General features: G+C 26.9%; 2 protein-coding genes across 2 annotated transcripts; both read right to left on the minus strand.

The window, feature by feature from the left end:
* Positions 1-771: 771 nt before the first annotated feature.
* On the minus strand, positions 772-9,285 carry LOC108722881 (odorant receptor 43a-like). The gene is made up of 8 exons (XM_018448224.1): positions 9,219-9,285; positions 8,541-8,641; positions 7,494-7,741; positions 3,447-3,734; positions 2,625-2,676; positions 1,644-1,763; positions 1,348-1,503; positions 772-825 (listed from the first exon to the last, which is right to left on the minus strand). The coding sequence occupies exons 1-8, from the start codon at positions 9,283-9,285 to the stop codon at positions 772-774; spliced, it is 1,086 nt and encodes a 361-aa protein (XP_018303726.1).
* Positions 9,286-10,299: 1,014 nt separating this feature from the next.
* On the minus strand, positions 10,300-18,293 carry LOC108722882 (odorant receptor 63a-like). Its single transcript, XM_018448225.1, is given in 5 exon segments — positions 10,300-10,365; positions 10,875-11,030; positions 12,376-12,495; positions 16,294-16,393; positions 17,893-18,293. Coding segments are annotated over 5 exon segments (843 nt in total).
* Positions 18,294-19,453: the final 1,160 nt, after the last annotated feature.

Here is a 19,453-nt window from a genome sequence, read left to right on the forward strand (position 1 = left end):
TAATTATTTTTTCAAATTTTTTCATACTAATTCTACTTTAATCTTATTCTTTTGTTTATATAAAGCTATACGTATAAATTATGAGAGTTTTTTTTCACTTATCTTTACAAAATCGAGAAAACCACGAAGAATTACGTGATATTATTTTTTTCTAAGTACTTACGTAATGAGTAACAGTTTTCAATGAGAAACACGTATAATGGTAATAAGTTATTTTAAAAAATATTGTTATTAATCCTGACGTTATTGTTATCGCCATGAAAAATAATAATAATGTTATTATCAAATGATTATAAAAAAGCAGTAATAACGGCGTTATAAGTAACATGTTATTTGTCATGTCTCATAATATATCATGAAATATCGTTTTCATTTTTCCTTTTATGTAATAATACGCATTTGTTTATCTAGGAGGATTATTCATGATTTATTTGCCGTCTGACCTAGAGAACAATTGTTACTTAAAAATTTTTGCATTATGTGAAAAAAATTAATATGCAATATAAAATATACTCTAAATTTGCAACGATAAATTTAAATTAAATTCACTCATGTAATTCATTAACAAAAAAGGATAAAATTTAATAACACGCATAGAAAAATTAGAATATATATATATACACAATATATATAGAATTGATTTATATTAAAGTACATTACTACAATAAGAAATGTGTAACAGTTAAAATATTACTATGTAATTTGTTTCTATCAACAATAAAATTGCGATGTTATGCAATTGTTATATAATATTTTATAAATGTTTCTAGTTTAATTACGATGTGCTAATAAAACTGATATGTAACCACTAGATGTTTTTAACAGCTGAAATATAATAAAATTATATAGATAATCAACTGTAAATGTAGAAATTACATTAATATAAATTATATTAAATTTTCTCGTTATTCGCATTATTAATTAGTAATTGAAATAATTAAGAACTTTAGTTCCTTTTTTATAATTTATAATAATACAATTTAATTTATATTATTATAGTATTTATATTACTTTGTTTTACTATTATAATTTAATGTTATGCACAAGATATTAAAATTAACAAACAAAATATTAAAAAGATATTATTTAATGATATATTATTTAAATATCTTATTAAAGAACTAAATTATAAGATCAGAAAACTTTTGTATTTTACAATACGAAGATATATTTTTTATTTTTTAATTTCTAATTCTAAAATTAATAAGAAAAAAATAATTAATACTTTACTTAATAAGAAATTCTTGTACGATGCTAATAGAAAGAATTTTTGTATATTTTAATTTTTTATTTTTTAGTAGTTATATTGTATATAGAATGAATAAATTAATTTATAATAAATATTACATTGCAAAATGTGGCCATCGTCATAGGAAAAAATTTTCCTGCAGTAAGATGCAGTGGCCTATTGACTAGCATCATTATAATCAATAGATTTTTGGCTTGTTTCGGCTTTAGATTGTACCACTTGTAATGATAAATAGCCTTATATACCTCTTCACACTTGACAAACAATATCCCAAAAACAATTATAATAAGGCATAATTTAATATTACGTTTATTAAATATTTTAATAAATAACATTTAATATTCTGCATGCTGATAATAAAAAAAACAATAAATAAAAGAATATTAATACTTACTTGAATGACTAAAAATTCGCCTACTACACAATAAAGGCACATATGTGTAAATGTATTAATGACAGCTGTCAGGATGTAAATAAGTCGAAAGATCGAGAGATTGCTACCTTGTGTTATTATCTAAACAATAAAAATAACTAAACGTAATTATAAAATTGTAAGAAATTTTGTACTCATATATATATATATATATATAATGATAAATATAAATAATTAATTTAAACAGATTTAATAGGAGTTTATAAATTATTGAGGATTAAATTGTATCACTTCTATAATTACAAGTAAATAGCCAGTTCGAGTCTGAGACGTAGTTGTGCGTGCGATTAATTAAATTTTATAGTACAAATAATTATACTTATACTTAACATTGTGTTTTTCATTATTTTTTTTACACATAATGATGATGTTATTTTTTTAATTGATAACATTGTTTGTGTTATAAAATCTGATTGGTTACGCACAATCGCTTGGATTTATATTGGCTATCGATTTGTAATTACAGTGTTAATATATCAAATAAATTTGTATCATTTGCTTCTCTTTTAAATAAAAAATTTTAAGTTTTTTTTATATTTTAAGAAAAAAATGTAATGATTAAATTATTAAAAAATATAAATAGAATAGTAATTGTCATGATAATATTCTTTTTATTTTGTAATAATATTCATTTTTCAAAGGATGCATGGACATGTTTATTGCAATTTACAGTACACAAATATAATACTTCACAAGCATAATATAATAAACCATTTTACATATATAATGAAATAATAGATACATTATTTAAAAAAAAAATTAGATGAGTATTGGAATATTACAGTTTCTAATTGTAAATTACAGTTCCAATTAAAACTGTAATTTTATTGTGTTTTTATTGCATTATATAGAAATGGAGAAATCCAACTTAAATACAAGTTAAAAGATACTTGCGGTGACAAATAAAAATCCATATAGAGCAAAAAGTATGCCAAAATATACTAGCAGACCAAGCAACATTAAGTTAAACGTATTGTCAATGAGTTTAATAAATCTGTAAGCGAAAAATGGCAAAAAGTAATATAAATATTATTTCATTTTGTTTCTACTTATTTTTTATATAGATATAAAGTAAAAGAAAATATCTTTTATAATTTATAATATATAATAGCTAATATATTGCTTATACATATATTATAAAACTTATGTCAAAGCAATAAATTACATAATTCACTTTATACAAATTGTTATCATCAAATTTTTTGTTTACAAATATTATACACACACACACACACACACACACACACACACACACACACACACACACACACACACAAAAATACACACACACACACACACACACACACACACACACACACACACACACACACACACACACATACACACGTGTGTGTGTATATACAGGTTGTTTCAGAATTTTAGGGACAAACTTCAAGAGGAATGATAAATCTCATTAAAAGAATCAAACATTCCTTGACGAAAATGAATTCCTTTGGTGAGAATATTTCATCCCCTAAATCTTCTGAAACTTAAGATTCTGAAATATCTTCTATGTATGTATATTTATAATTCTATTATATGTGTTACATGTATATTATGTGTGTACATATACATATATGTATATTAATTATTTTTTTAAAAATCTTTTGTTATTGACCAACAAATTATTTTTCTCTTATTTTGACAAAATTTGATGGATTTATGAAATAGAGAAGATTTTAGAAAATATTTGATATAATTTCTGGAAAATTTATTAAATTCAATTGTGAATTTACTTCTTTATTTATATCATCAGTACGAAACCTGATAAGACGTATATGATCCTGCACATTATATGATAATGCTTTCTCGTAGTGCTCGAATTTATCCAGATTAAGAATACGCATCCTGAAATTTTCGAGTTGACCACATACATGGAAGGCTAGATAACCCATAAAAGAGTCCGTGCCAGTGTACGTAATAGCGGCTGTCATCAAACTAAAGCCTTGTATAATGAAAGTCATCTCATAAAATGGACTTCTGCTTACATTATATATGTAATATGTTTGCAGTGGTAGCACTTTGCCCGGATCGGTAATATTTGTAATATATCTTATCGATATATTAAAAGAAGGAAGAATTACAAATAAAATGAACGAGAAAACCATAACAAGGTATCCCCAAATCATGATTAGACGTGCAATTCGTGTTTGTCTTACCATGACAGCTCTTTCTTCTTCTGTCTTTAATTTTATCCAGTCCTCTTTAACCATTTTTAAAACTGATACAAGAACTATTAAAAATGAATTACGAGCATTAAAATTATGTTGTTACTCTCTTGTTAGAATAAAATCATAAAAATAATAAAATTTCCGTTAAAAAATGTAGTGGAAGAGAATTATATTTGAGATAAATATATAAATGGAAACAATACATTAAAATATTTAAAAACTGAAAGTTTTGTTCAATATTGATCATTATGCGCATTAAATTTTTTTATTTAAAAAATGTCTTATCTTTCTATATATATTAATTAAATTTTAAATTAATAGTAATTTTAAAATAATAAAGTATGATTATTTTACGTTTAATGTAGTTGTGAGAATCGAGAATAAATTTTTTTTTCTTAAGATTTCTTATGATAAAATAGAGAAAATTATATTTTGAATAAACTTTGGGTTTTCTTATGTATGCTGCATATATATTTTCTCTCAAGTTTAAGAATACCTTTTTTTTTCTGCCACAACAGAATGAGTTTCATTATTGATGTTAAAAGCGGTAAGGTGTATTGTAGGTTATCGATCATAGGCATAATATTTCCCCATATTCGGATGAGAGAATGGAAAGATGGAACAACGCAACTCCAAATAATTATACTTAATATAATAATCACGCGTATATTTATCATCAATTTCTTTCGTGGAGTTTCATTGGATTCCGGCCAAACTCCAAACAAGCTCAAGCAAAATCGATTTAATATAATAACCCAATCGTAATCTATTTTCAAAAAAATATGAGAGGCAAAATTAATATAAAACTTCTTCTTAAATAAAATGCATCACTTAATATTTTGCTAAAACTGAATTGCATGACTTGATTTTCTATTGACAGCGTTTTGCGTTTTTTGTTTTTTTTTTATCTTTATCCACAACATTTATCTACTTAAAAATATTCTCATATGTTCATTATATTTTTTACTTTTTATATTATATAATTTATCTCTGTACACGTAGTTAATAGAAAACTATATTAAATTTTATACGTTTATTAAAAATTATTTAATAAAAATTTTATTAAAAATTTATTTAATAAAAATTATTTTATTATAAAAAGTGTTTATAATGCTATATTAAAATTATTGAAAAAAAAAAGCACCTTTATGTTCTGAATGCATCGAAATAATCATATCGGCAGTTACGTAGGAATTAACTTCCCCTTTTGCCATGTCTACAATATGACCATCCCTTTAGCACGTACAATGTGAACTACAATGTGCGCAGAAACTTTATAGAATTATAGACTTATTTCTCTTCGTGAGTGAATATTGCAGTCATTAATAATAATGTACGTGTCCGTAACAAGAATGCGCGTGACGCTTATAGCTAGATTGTTTAGCCTGAGAGGAAATTGAGAATTATAGGGTAGTTATTTCCCCTCTGTGAACTAAACAACTGCGACCTGTCGTCAACATCGATAAAGGGTCGCATATGTCCAATAATAAACTTAAATATATTGTTATTGGACATATTTCGCAAATTGCAAAACTTTTATTTATGCAGAAAATTTGATTGAATTATATTATTACATATATTTATGTTGTATTAAGATATTAAAATATATTCTTATCGTTTTCATAAAAACAGAACATATATATTTAAACAAAACGTTAAAATATTATAGATTTAAATATTAATTTAATGATAAGATTGATAAGTATTTTAGCTCCTTTAAATTTATTCATTCCTTGTATGAATATAGAAAATCTTTTTTAACGAATTTAAGATTCTTATTTTTGGTATATTGGCGATAAGTTTAATCATTTCTAAAACCGACCCTGTAAAGTAGTTATCGATTAATGTGCTCAACGTGCACGATATATAAAAGTTTGTCTGTTAAAGTTTGAATATCAATTTTTTTTTATAACGGTCTGGCAAAGTTTTATACTTGAGGACTAAAATACAAAGTAGCAGATAATGTGCACGTAACAAGTATTCTTCTTAGTATCTATACGTATCACCAAAAAAATGACTTACACTGTTCTAGTGTACGTCTAGAGATAATATATTGTAACGATATCTATTATCATTCTAAATATTTGTCAAATAAGTAAAAAAGTATTTATTTGATATTTGAGTTATTATACTGAAAAAAATGCATGTAATTTTACATGGAAATTACATGTCTATGACTGGAAAATTACCTAATTATGATTAGAAATTTACAATTTCCAGTAAAAATTTCCAATCATATTTATGTAATTTAAGTAATTTTCCAGTCATAAACATGTAATTTCCATGTAAAATTACATGCATTTTTTTCAGTGTAGAATATCTTTTATTTTGTGATATAATATTATACTATTATACGAGAAATGAGATATTAAAATTTAAATGTTTAAGAGTATCTATTATTATTTTTCTTAAAAATTTCAGACTTATGTACACATAAATACATACAGTAAATATATGTATAAAACATATACATATATATATCCATTTGTTATATTTATGCGTGCCCTTGCGCATAAATATATGTATATGGATGGAATAATTACTTTTATCAATATATCTTTCTAAATTACTAGATATTAAAATATTTATTTATACATTACAATGTTACATATTATAATTGTTGCTTGAAAATTTATTTGAAAGTATAAAATAGAGTAACAAAAAAATCATTACTTATAGGTATACATATTGTAAAGGATACATCTGTCCTTTTTGGTAATATCATCTATATATAATTATATATTTGAAATATAATAATTATATATATTTAATTATATTTTGCAATTATATTGTATTTTTGTAGATATTATGTGAAAAGTTAACTTTTTATATAGATTAATTATTGTCGACAACATACTTTTGATTATAGTATTACATGCTAATATAATTATTGTCGACAACATACTTTTGATTATAGTATTACAACATGCTAATATAATTACCTGAGATATATGTTGTAATCTATATTATTATTTAATGCAGTCCGTAAATATCTATCATCTCTAAATTTCGTGTTTAAAATAAGAATTAAACATAGAGCATGAGTAAATTTTTATGATTTCATAATCTCATTGAGATATTCGATATTTTTGTTTATACTGGTATGAACATCTGGAACCGGGGTTTCAATGCATGAAATACCGTAAGTACAATAGCTATACCTTACAAGTTTGCCTTTATAAATCAGAGAGCTACCCTAAATAATAATTTTTAATATTGTTATTATTAAATTCTATTACATTTATTTTAATTTTTTACATATTTTATAAAAAATGTTTATTAATTAATGCTAATATTCCTAGATAACTTATCTTTAAAAAATTAATTCTTATAAGTTTAAATGTAAAAGAAAAACTTTTGCTAACGATATTTTATTACAAGCACATTATAGATGCTTGCGCAAAAATTTTTCTTTTTAAAACTTAAGCAATTATCCAGTTTATTATATTTATTTTAACAATTTTAACAATAATAAAAATATTTAATAAAATGAAATATTAATAATGTAACATTATTAAAATTATTTATTAAAATGAAATATCAGTAATGCAGCATTAAGTCAGATAAAATACTTATTGTTAAAATATACATATTAAAATATTCCGCTTTTTCAATGTCATTTTTCGTAATATTTTTTTACTTTACAATAATTATTTCGGATTCCACACGAGAGTAGAACTCAGATTTAGAGAGCTTTTTATCATGAAATGAGTGACATTCTTCAAAATCTAGTGTTGTTAATGTTACTTTCTTTAAATTTGCAGTCTTTTTTCCTTCACGATCGACTATCATCCATCCAATCATTTGCAATTTTGCGCCCAATGGTACTTCAGTTTCGGATAGTGCAATCGGTTGTATCTTCTCATTGAATTGAAGTGGTTGTATGAGCTACAAAAGTTTTGTTTATCATGTTGCAAATCTATATGTTTGATATATTACAAAAAATAATATAATGTATATAATTTTTCAAAATATGAAACTCTAACTTTTTAAATTTTAGCAATTAAAATGAATGGACTAGACGAGAAGATAATCTAATAGACTTATTGATAATCTTTTACATTTTAATTATTATTTAATTATAACATTTTAAATAATATAGTATTTCATTGCCTGTATACATTACATTGTAAACCTCTTCGTAATTTGAAAGATACACATTTTTCATTAAAAATATATTTAAATATACCTATAAAGAGAATTATATATATAAAGAAAAGAATATTAATAAAATTAATGTAAAGATACCTTCAATGATCGCGACGGAGATCTAGAGCGAAATATTGCATAGTTAAAGTCAAAATGAACACAACATTATATGTATATTATTCAATTTTTATTTACAATCTAATTATTTCTTATAATATAACTTTTCTTATATAATATTACTTTTAGATAGCAATTTTGCAGTAAAGTTGTGTAGGGTAGAAAGATACCGACACATTTTAGCGTAAAGTTTATTCACGCAAAAATTTTAATAAAAATTTTAAATAACTTGACGCTAAATATTATATGTATATTGCATAATATGATGTTTTGTACAAAATTGTTTTAAAATTAAAATATAATTATTTTTTTAACAAATTTACAGATTTAAAAATATACATGTGCTTTGTATGAAATTTTCCTATGTCACTATTATTACAAAAGTGATTTAAATTGTTAAACATGAATACAATCGTTTTACATAAAGCGTAAGAAATTTTAACGGTTCATCAAATTTTTCTATTTCGAGAAGAACATGAATTTTGAGCAATCGATAACACATATTATGCAGGTATGTGATACCTGTATAATTTTTTAGAGATAATTTATAAAGAATAATGAATAGGCAGTATGTAAACGGTAAAATACCGATTTGATCTGTGAGCCGTATATATGATTGATACTACGAAACGTATCAATATGTAAACAGTCTAATTGCATGAGAAATACAGTCAATATAAAACCTGATAAGTCGTATCCATTACATTGATTTTCTGAGGTGAAGTTTTTGGATTCGTATATCTAACACAAGTGTTTTGTTAAATTTTTCAAGCTAATTGCATGAATGTGAAAAAAGAAGGAAGTTATTAACAGATGTGTAGGAAAGTGTGATTATCGTTAGATTGACGCATTGAAGGAAAAATGTGACCTCAAACTACGAATCACATATCGTATCTAATATGTTTTTGTGTTTTAATTTCTTGTAATTCGCTCCTAATTAAATTTTTTAAACCGCAATTATATTTATGTATGAAAACAGTTGCTCTTTATTGGAATTTAGGTGATATAATAGATCTGGAAAAAAGATGGGTACACTAAATAGGTATTTTTATTTCATATTTTACGATATTAAACCTATTTTATTCTTTCATATACTCACTTTCCGAATGTAGTAATTTTTCATAGAGGAGCTCCTGTCTACTCGTATCATAGAATTCCACCACCATAGAGTCTAGCTATTATTTCATTGCTTCTTATAGTTTCTTCATCCACTGACATCTACTTTCTCCTTATAGAACGACATTAACTTTCATTTAACAGATAATTCATGTATGTGTGCATAATAAAAGTTTTTTAAAGCGATAGATGATAGTAGGATAACTATGGGGATTCTAATTCGCGAGCTCGACGAAGGGTGCGGGGAGCGGGGAGATCTCGAATTAGAGAGAATTCCCATAGTTATCCTACTTATGAAATATAAAATATTTCTTGAGTTGTTCATTTTTTGATAATTCTGCTTTAATACTTTTATCCATAGAACAGCGAGATGAATCAATTGACATAAAAAAATACATTACTGCTTTAAAAAATAAATTGTACAGTTTACAATATGCAACTACGTATATATTTTTGAAAAATATTTTCTTTACATCAATTAATTCATCTCATTATTCTATACAAAATATTAAGATTTAATTAACAAGAAATTAGTGATAAAATTCTCATTAGAGTTGCGAGATATTTCATGTTTATCTCAAAATATGTGCACAATTTCTATTTTAGTGATATCAAATTAAATATAAGATATGTTATAACTGTGTATATAAATTAAAATTCCATATAATCTTTAATGACATTGGATTTTATATTTTTTAATTTACCTAAAATTTACTTATTATCTTAAATCTAATATTGCAACAGTTTTCTCAAGATATCTTATATTTATTTTCTTTTCTTTTCTCATCAATATTTAAGCTAATTTATTTGTCTTTTTTGTATTATTTAATAATTTTTATCAATAAGCAAAACAATCGGTCTATTTACAGTATATTACATTTATTTGCAGCAGAAAATGTAAATATTGAGTTTATTCATGCATATAATCATTACATAATGCATATAATCATTCTACATAAACTTTTCAAGTAATCTTACATGGCGTATTCTAAATTAGTTAATATTTTCCGGATAAATCATTATCGAATTTGTATTTTTAACATTAATTTGGGCATTATTCATATTTAAAACTGCGATTAATTCCTTGTTGTAAGTAAAACAGATATGTATCCAGCTGACGTTTTTAATAGCTACAAAAAATAGAGTAATAAGTAAATAAAAGACATTTTTAAGGAAATACGATATGAAAATATATACACATAATAATATATACATATATTATTAAATATTAGATATATTATAAATAGTTTATAAAAAATATGATATATAAACAAGCTTAAACTACAAGCAATACATCATATGCGTACAAATTAAGTGATAATTACAAAAATAATCTGTAATATTATATATTAAAAGAAATAAAACAATTCGCGTGTCAAAATTATATCTCTGTAATCTTTTGTGAATTTAAAACATCTGAGTCAGTGGAAAATCAATGATTAGATTTTACAAAGAATCTCTTTAGCAGTTAAATAGTTTTGACATGAAATTCTTTATTATTTATGTATTTTATATATGATGTTTTTATAATACTTAAACGCTCTAAAGTATTTTTGTATTTACATTGACTTTACTTGGTATACATATAAAAAGACTATCTTGTACTCTAAAATCATATTTAAAATTCGAGATAACTTACACTGCAAAATGTAGCCATCGATAAAGGAAACAGTTTACCAAAATTAAGGTGAAGAGGCTTATTGGTTCTTAACATTATAAGAACTAAGTCCCGAGTATCTCTTGCATTCAAAGTATACCATTCATTGAAATATGCAGCATAGTGGATTCTGTCACACTTAAAATCATAAAAAATACATACATATATGAATTATTAAAATGGCGTGCTATATAATAATGTACATATATGAAAATTTACATGCAATTTTAAAAAATGTGATGTTTTTATTAACCATTTTTTATTAACCAATTAAACTTTGGCTATTGAAATTACAATTGCAGCTTAAAACTTTTATGTATGTATAATTATCACACACATTGTATAATATATATTTGTTAATATAAGTTTCATTTGTTATATATTATGTTATATTTGATATATAAATTATCTCAGATAGATTGCAGAAACAAATTTTGAGTAGAGTCTGCTATATAATTTCTGATGCGAGAAAGGAAGATTTCAAGCAGAGACTGTAAACTTATAAACAAAATGTTAGCAGAATGTCGGCAGATTTGATCGGAGGATATTAGCGAACTAACCTGAACTGATTTCGCTTTCTGCTTCCGTTTTGACAACAGCACGTGAGTTAATATTCTTGTTATCCAAATTAATTCGATGTCTTTGGACATTTAAAATATGTCTAGAAATATCTCGTTTTCATCACTGTATGTTGGACGTTTAAAATACGCCCCAAGAACGTTATTTGAATGTCCTATTTACATAGACATTTTAGGTATGTGCATACTAGTATAGAGTGTTAAATTGACAGGATATAGTGTCAAATTTAACTATCGTTTTAGTATAAAATAACGATGTACTTACAATTAGTAGGAGCAGTGGCGACTTAAATTAAATTAAATTTAACACTGGATTTAACAGTGTATGTATTTATTTGTATATTCAAGCTTTAATATGTAAAATATTTAATGTATTAATAAAGTTATTTAAAATTATTTCCTCAAAATAGAAAAAATGTGGGTAATAGGAACGTTATTTTGAGAAATTTTTCCATAGTAATAACGTTACAATTTTAATACCTATAAAACAGGCTCTGCTCCATATCTGCTATTAGTTTGCCAAATTGTGTTGCGCAGATACTGCTCGGTTTCTGCTACCAATTTGCCGTCAAATTCTCTCAGCAGATCTTGCTCGGTTTCTGTTGCCAATCTGCTGGCGTAGAATGTTAACAAGCGTTCAGTTTGATTTTTGTCACAGTCTGTTAACATAGAATATTCAAAAAATATGCTGTCGACAGAACGGGAACAGAATGCGACATCAGTTGACGTCAATTTGCTAATATCTAATTCTGATCTTTGCTATCAATTTGTTGACATTCTGCTAACATTCGCTTTTTGAGTATAATACTACTATTATTTCTGATTTTAGAATACATTTATTATAATCTGCAATTGTGCATGGAAAAATATAATAATTGATAGGAAGTAAAGAATTTTAATTATACCTGAGCTGTTAATATTTCGCCAACAGCGCAGTACATACACATGTGACCGAATATATTGGTAACGATGCTTACAACATATGCCAAGTTTAATAACGATAAGTGCTGGCTACTTTCGAGTATCTAGTCAATTAGTTAAAATGTACGTTATAAAAGATGTAATATGTTATTATTAGTATTATAGTTATAGCATATCGACGCCTGAATAGAAAGTGCTATATCGAGAAAAACATGAAGAAAAGTCTATATCAAGATATTAATGAAAAACGATTTATTTCGTGCGAGGCATGAAAACCGGTCTATCTCGATATAAATCGTATGTCGAAGCACATACGATTTATATCGAGAAAAGCGAGAAGAACGGTTCAAGTCGCATAAAATTAAAGAAGGTTCTATATAGCGCAATATTTTCTTCTCATAAATTTTATAATATGACTGAGGACGGGAATCGGCTTGATTTTTAATCCTGCTTCTGGTACTTTATTTATTCATATTATTTAATTTTCTGTAACTAAATTTGTATAATTTGTGAGTAGTAAATATTGCGCTATATAGACTCTTCTTCAATTTCATACGACTTAAACTGTGCTTCAAGTTTTTTTTCATATAAATCGTACTTTGCATGCATTCCGACATAGACTGATCTTACGCCTCACGCGAAATAGACCACTTTTAATTATTTTTTTGACATAGACTTTTCTTCATGTTTTTCTCGATATAACACTGTTTATCTCTCTATATAGCACTCTCTGGCTGCGGTCCACTTAGCGCTTCAAATGCTACATAGCATTTGTAGCACTAACATGACTGGTCCATTTGACGCTTCGGAACATTCCCAGCAACCCTGATTACGTCATCAATACGTCATCGTTTTCGCTCTCACTACCTCACCTCGGGAGGTGGGTTGACTGGAGTGTTCAAGTAGCAATTGTAGCATTCGGGACAGTAATGGACCAATCGGAGCATAGCGTTTGGAACGTAGCGTTCAGAGCATTTGAAAGAAGCAAGTGGACCGCAGCCTCTATATATCTTTCGATATAGCACATTCTGCGGCTTAGGCGTCGATATGTTATGCTATTATTAAAAATATAGATTACTTACATATATTATAATATATTGACTATTGACATATATTACGATTACATATGTTATTATTAAAGATATACATACAAGGTGTTCCATTTTAAATGATAACTTCAAATATCTCTTAAACAGTGCATTTTAGAGAAAAATATTTCGAATAAAAGTTTCAAGAGAGTATAAGAAGATACCATTGGTTTGACCTTGAGTGGCGTTGTCAAGGTCAGGACAACGTCACTTTGAATTTTTTAAGTGGAACCCCCTATTTTCATTACATAATACTCTTAGTATTATAATACATATTAGTTTATTTTGAGAGCTTTTCAAAACACTATAATAAAATATTTTTTCATTAAGTACTTTTTGAATTATAAGGTATGAAAGTTACAGTACTGTCGGCATACACGGTATGGTAATAAAATTCGATGAGTATTCCTATATTTGTAAACGCATGCAGCAAGTTGCGGCATCGTACTTAATTAACTAATTTAAAACAGAACTTAATTAGCTCTTTGTTCCATTTTCATTAATGAACATATGCTCCTTCGTTACTAGTCTACGCTTGAATATAGCTGTGCGTCCGTTAAGGGCAGGCGTGCAACACGCTGAAATGTGTGTCTAGATTCGCTAATCTATAACAAGTACGATGCCGCAACTTGCTGCATGCGTTTACAAACTGAATATAAGAATATTCACCAAATTTTATTGCAACACCATATATATTAGCATTATCCAAAGTGTCTGACCAACAACTAAAATCTCCTAAACATTGTCCAGGATCATGACTTGGATAAAATTTATTATGATCAAGGTTACTGGATTGTATCTCTTATTTTCATTTTTACGTAAAAATGAATTTTCAGTGAAAAGATGAAAATAAGAGGTACAACCTCCAGTAGCCTTGACCTTGACAAATATTATTCAGGTCATGAACAACATTTAAGAGGTCATCGGTCGGACACCTTGGGTAACGCTAATGCCGACAGTACTGTAATTTTCAAGCCTTATAACTCGAAAAGTACTTAATGAAAAAATATTTTATTATAGTGTTTTGAAAAGCTTTCGAGGTAAGTTACAAAAATATGTAATAAAAAATATGGGGATCCATTAAAAAAAATTTTAAATCACCTTATACGGACCTTGACAACGCCACTCAAGGTCAAACCAATGGTACCATCATATATTCCCCTCGAAGTCATGAAGTATTTTTCTCTACACTATTCAAGAAATATATGAGGTCGTCGTTTAAAATGGGACATCCTGTACATTAATATAGCTTATATAATTATATATATATTAGGTGTTGGAATTAATTCGTAGCGTTTTACAAGAGATGGCACAAGCAGTACACTATTTCGTTGTTACCTATAGTTCTGTATATATTGTAAACAGCTATCATAGGACGTCATTTGCCGTACATAACCTTTCTTGAAATCATAAATAACAACACTGTATAATTCATTGAATATGTCAAAATTTGTGCCAGATAAAGTGTTTTTGCGGGGAGTTTTGCTTCATTACTTTAATATGAACAAAAGTGCAGCTGAAGCTCATCGTATTTTAGTGGATGTGTATAGTGAACATGCTCTGGCTGAGCAAACGTGTAGGAAGTGGTTTACACGTTTTAAAGCTGGTGATTTCGACTTGGATGACAAGGAGCGACCTGGTCAGCCGAAAAAATTTGAAGATAACGATTTGCAGGCATTGCTCAATGAAAACTCATGTCAAACACTTAAAGAATTATCTACGTCATTGGAAGTTGACTTATCAACAATAGGAAAACGTCTTAAAAGTTTGGGCATGATCCAGAAGGAAGGACATTGGGTCCCATATGAATTGAAACCAAGGGATATTGAGAGACGTTTTCTCACGTGCGAACTGCTGCTTCAACGGCAGAAAAGAAAAGGTTTTTTGCATCGGATTGTTACCGGTGACGAAAAGTGGATCCATTATGACAATCCAAAGCGCAGAAAGTCATGGGTTAAGCCCGGCGAACCATCAACATCAGTGGCAAAGCCCAATATCCATGGCTCAAAGCTCCTGCTCTGTATTTGGTGGGATCAAAAGGGTGTCATATACTACGAACTGCTAAAACCGCATGAAACCGTTACTGGAGATCTCTACCGACGGCAACTGATGCGCTTGAGCCGTGCATTGAAGCAAAAACGGTCGGAATACTTCGAAAGACACGATAAAGTCATCTTGCTGCACGACAATGCTCGCCCACACGTTGCAAAACAGGTAAAAACATACCTGGAAACACTTAAATGGGAAGTGCTACCGCACCCGCCGTATTCTCCTGATATTGCACCTAGCGACTACCACTTGTTTCGATCATTAGCTCATAGCTTGTGCGAGCAGAAGTTCACATCTTACGAAGATTGTGCAAAATGGTTCGTGGATTTCATCAAAAGACGAACAGTTCTTCCGACGCGGTATTCATTCACTGCCCGAAAGATGGACAAAAGTAGTAGAAAGTGATGGGAAGTACTTCAATTAATGTATTTTTTAATGTTCATGTGAAATAAATAACGTTCTTTCATTAAAAAAACGCTACGAATTAATTCCAACACCTAATATATCTATATTATGTAAATATTAAATACGGAATCCTCTCATGTGCATTATTATGATTATTTTAATTTTAAAGTCTTCTCAAATAAATATGAATAAAAAAATTTTTAAATTGTCATTTTACAGTTCTTTTTACAAAAAAAAAACATAAAAAGGTATATAAATATAACTTGCGATTACCAATGGAACATAAATATTTTTAACGTATATGAAAACTATTTATAAAGCAATAAATTGTATAATAAAAATTTTTATAAAATTAATTACATTTATTATCCACAATCCATAGAAAGCGAAGAGTGTACCAAAACATAGAAATAGTATCAGCAATATTAAATTGAATATATCTTCCACATGATTAATAGCTCTATAAAATGTCATTTTATATAACACTTTATACTAAAGAAGATAACTATCATGTTTACATACATCTATAAGAAGATATTTTATATTATTAGATAAGAATATTAATTTTGTTTAAATCTATAATATGATTTCGAAGCAACAATTTTCTGTTTTGATACGAAATATAATTTAATATCATAATTGTTCATAAAATATTACGTATTCATCATTTAACTAGATTAAAGCAGATATAAACATTACATTAGAGCATAAAAACAATCAGAATTTGAATCGGCGTGTGAATTGGATGTATATATAATAGCTTAAGTACTGTTAGGAGTTGCAAATCAAAACTATTTTGGAAAAGTTTGCCAAGTGGCGTGGTTCTGGGTTAATTAATTTTTTGCTGTTGACTTTTTTTGTATGAGTTTGTAAAAAGGGTCGATAATTTCGTAATGATTGATAAAAGACAATGTCAGAGAATGTCGTGAAGTTTTATTTTTCTTTGGTTCTGCGGTTCAAATAATGAATATTTTAATGCTTAGAGAATGTTTAAGAGATTTAAGTAATTTTTAACAGATTTAAGTAAAATATAATTAAATCTTTTTTTGACAAAAAATCATTGTTTTTTTTCTGTTCCATTGAAGAACTTGGGATTCTCTTGGATACATTTGCGTTCAACAAAACTTCTCCTACAGCATAAAATATTACAGCAATATTACTGCAATATTGAAACATTAATATTTTATTGGAAATATTCTAATCTTTCTCAAAGTAATATTGCTGCTTTCAAAGTAATGTTACTGTAATATTTCGTGTTGTTGTATTTCATAAAAATTTTTCGAAAATCTGTTTCAGTAATATAAATTTCTTTAAAAGATAACAAAATTTTATGTCCGCTTTCTGTCCTTTTCTTATCAGTTACTACAGAAATCACCGAAATTGTTTACAGACACAAAACAATTCGGTAGCAAAGAAATCAGTTAAATTGTAACTACATAACTATACACTACTGGCAAACTTTTTCCAAATAATTTCAATTCGTATCCTCTAACGGCGCAACAAAGCTATTTATATCCAAAATATTTGCGCATTCAATTTCGTTTATTATTTATTATTCTCTCTCTTATACATTTTTTATTTAAATATAGCAATAATTTTATTTATGATACAAAAATTTATTTAGATACAAAATTATTTACATTTAATATTGTAATTAATATTCTTTCAATTATTCTTCACATATTACTTCACATATTACGTATTTACGTTACACTATAAATACACATGTATACAGTAGAACCCGGATAATTCGACAGTGTCTTTTTGATCTCCCGGATTATCTGACCTTATCATTATCGATGTTCTCATGACGATAGTGTTATGCTACAAAAATCGCTTATTATGCTATTATTTCGATAATTCGTGGTCGGATAATCAGGGAGATGAAAAAAGCAATGTCGGATAATCCGGATTCTGTTGTACATATATAGGAATGTATATAGGATAAAAAAAATATACCTAAGCAGCCTTGTATGATCCATTATACAACTCTTTAAAACGTTGTTAAAATTGGCGACAATATGTAAATGCAAGAGACGATTTCTCAGAATGTCCAGTTGACCAGAAATATGAAATATCGAAAGACTAAGAAAGTTATCTATGCCTGTATAACACATGGTACATAAGAATAAGACAATACATTGAGCAGCATATGTCAATTCATATTGTGGACTTTTTCTCGTATTGTAGATGTAATATGTCTGCAATGAGAGTGGTTTCTCCAGATCTTCAGTAACATTAGACAGGTGTCTCACCGAATAACCAAATATAGGCAAAATAAGCATAACAATAATGGCCGCTCCCATCATGCCGTATCCAAATGTGACAATAATGCGTGCAATTTGCGCTTTTGCTATCATTATTGCTTTTTCTTGAGATGTTATTGTCTTTGTCCAATCGTTCGCAATCAAATGTATTATTTGTGCGACAGCTTTAAGAATACAAAAATAAAGAATTTACTAATATACTATAATAAAATAAGTGTTAATTACTGATATACAGGTAGGTATTAATAAATTTATAATAAATAAAACGAGATTTTAATATAATTTATAAAAATTTGATTCTGATTAAATTTAATTTAATTAAATATTATAAAATTGCGAAAATACATTAATAATTTAGGACGACAACAAATTTTTTTGAAAATTAACTGAAACCAGAATAGGTGTTTCTTATGGATTTTGAGTCACAGTTAATTTAAAAAAATTTTTTTGTAGTTATGTATGATAAAGTCCGCAATTGTAATAGTAACTATATGTATGCAAAATATAAAATATAAACAATTACTATTGTACATCAATAACATGCAGTATATGAATTTAATTTTTTTTGTACTTTGATTTCTAAAATTCAATATAACTAAATAAACCTTTAATTCATTTTAAAATTGTACAAAAAATATAGAGATTAATTAGGCTAATATATAAAACGTTTATTGTAAACATTTTATATAATTTGATCGTGTAACGATCAAATTGTTACTTTATCTACCTTTTCTCTTCCACCAAAAAATTATAAGTCTTAAGAGGCAAGTAGAAACTGGTAAAGTACACATCAAATTATCTGCCACAAGCAAAATGTCAAAATGGATTCTTATCAGAGAATGTACAGCAGGAAATATTATTAATGAGAATGTGAGAAGTACACGTAAATTGCACACACGCTTTTCCCATGTAGTTTGTTCGAACTTGGGCCAAAGTCCGATTAATTCTAGACCAAATCGATTTAACTTCACTGCCCATTCGAAATCTGTTTCAAAAAAGATTTGATAAATTATGTGTTCCACTTTGGACGAAATATATTTTAGCTGACCTTTTTTTGATAATGATTTATAATCATAACTACTATGACTCCGAGCAAGATATTTTGCTTCCATGTTGAAGGTAAGAGATGAACTGACGACTCTGTTTCTTTTACAACGATGTCTATACAACGAGGGACGATATTTCATGTGCATAATAAAAATCCTTGAAAACGTGAGATGTTTAGTGACAGAAAGTTTAAAAAATTCTACATG

The sequence above is a fragment of the Mycetomoellerius zeteki genome, unplaced genomic scaffold (genome assembly GCF_001594055.1).
Source record: "Mycetomoellerius zeteki isolate Tzet28-1 unplaced genomic scaffold, Tzet1.0 scaffold221, whole genome shotgun sequence".
In the NCBI taxonomy this organism is placed as follows: domain Eukaryota; kingdom Metazoa; phylum Arthropoda; class Insecta; order Hymenoptera; family Formicidae; genus Mycetomoellerius; species Mycetomoellerius zeteki.

What these genes read in the sequence shown, in the direction of transcription:
- LOC108722881 (XM_018448224.1), bottom strand. Translation starts at nt 9,285, where the DNA reads ATGGTGGTGGAATTCTATGATACGAGTAGACAGGAGCTCCTCTATGAA. An exon ending in TAAAATTTCTTACGCTTTAT is followed by an intron (nt 7,742 to 8,540) that starts GTAAAACGATTG and finishes AAACTTTTGTAG; the next exon opens with CTCATACAACCACTTCAATT. An exon ending in GCGAATTTTTAGTCATTCAA is followed by an intron (nt 1,504 to 1,643) that starts GTAAGTATTAAT and finishes TTGTTTGTCAAG; the next exon opens with TGTGAAGAGGTATATAAGGC.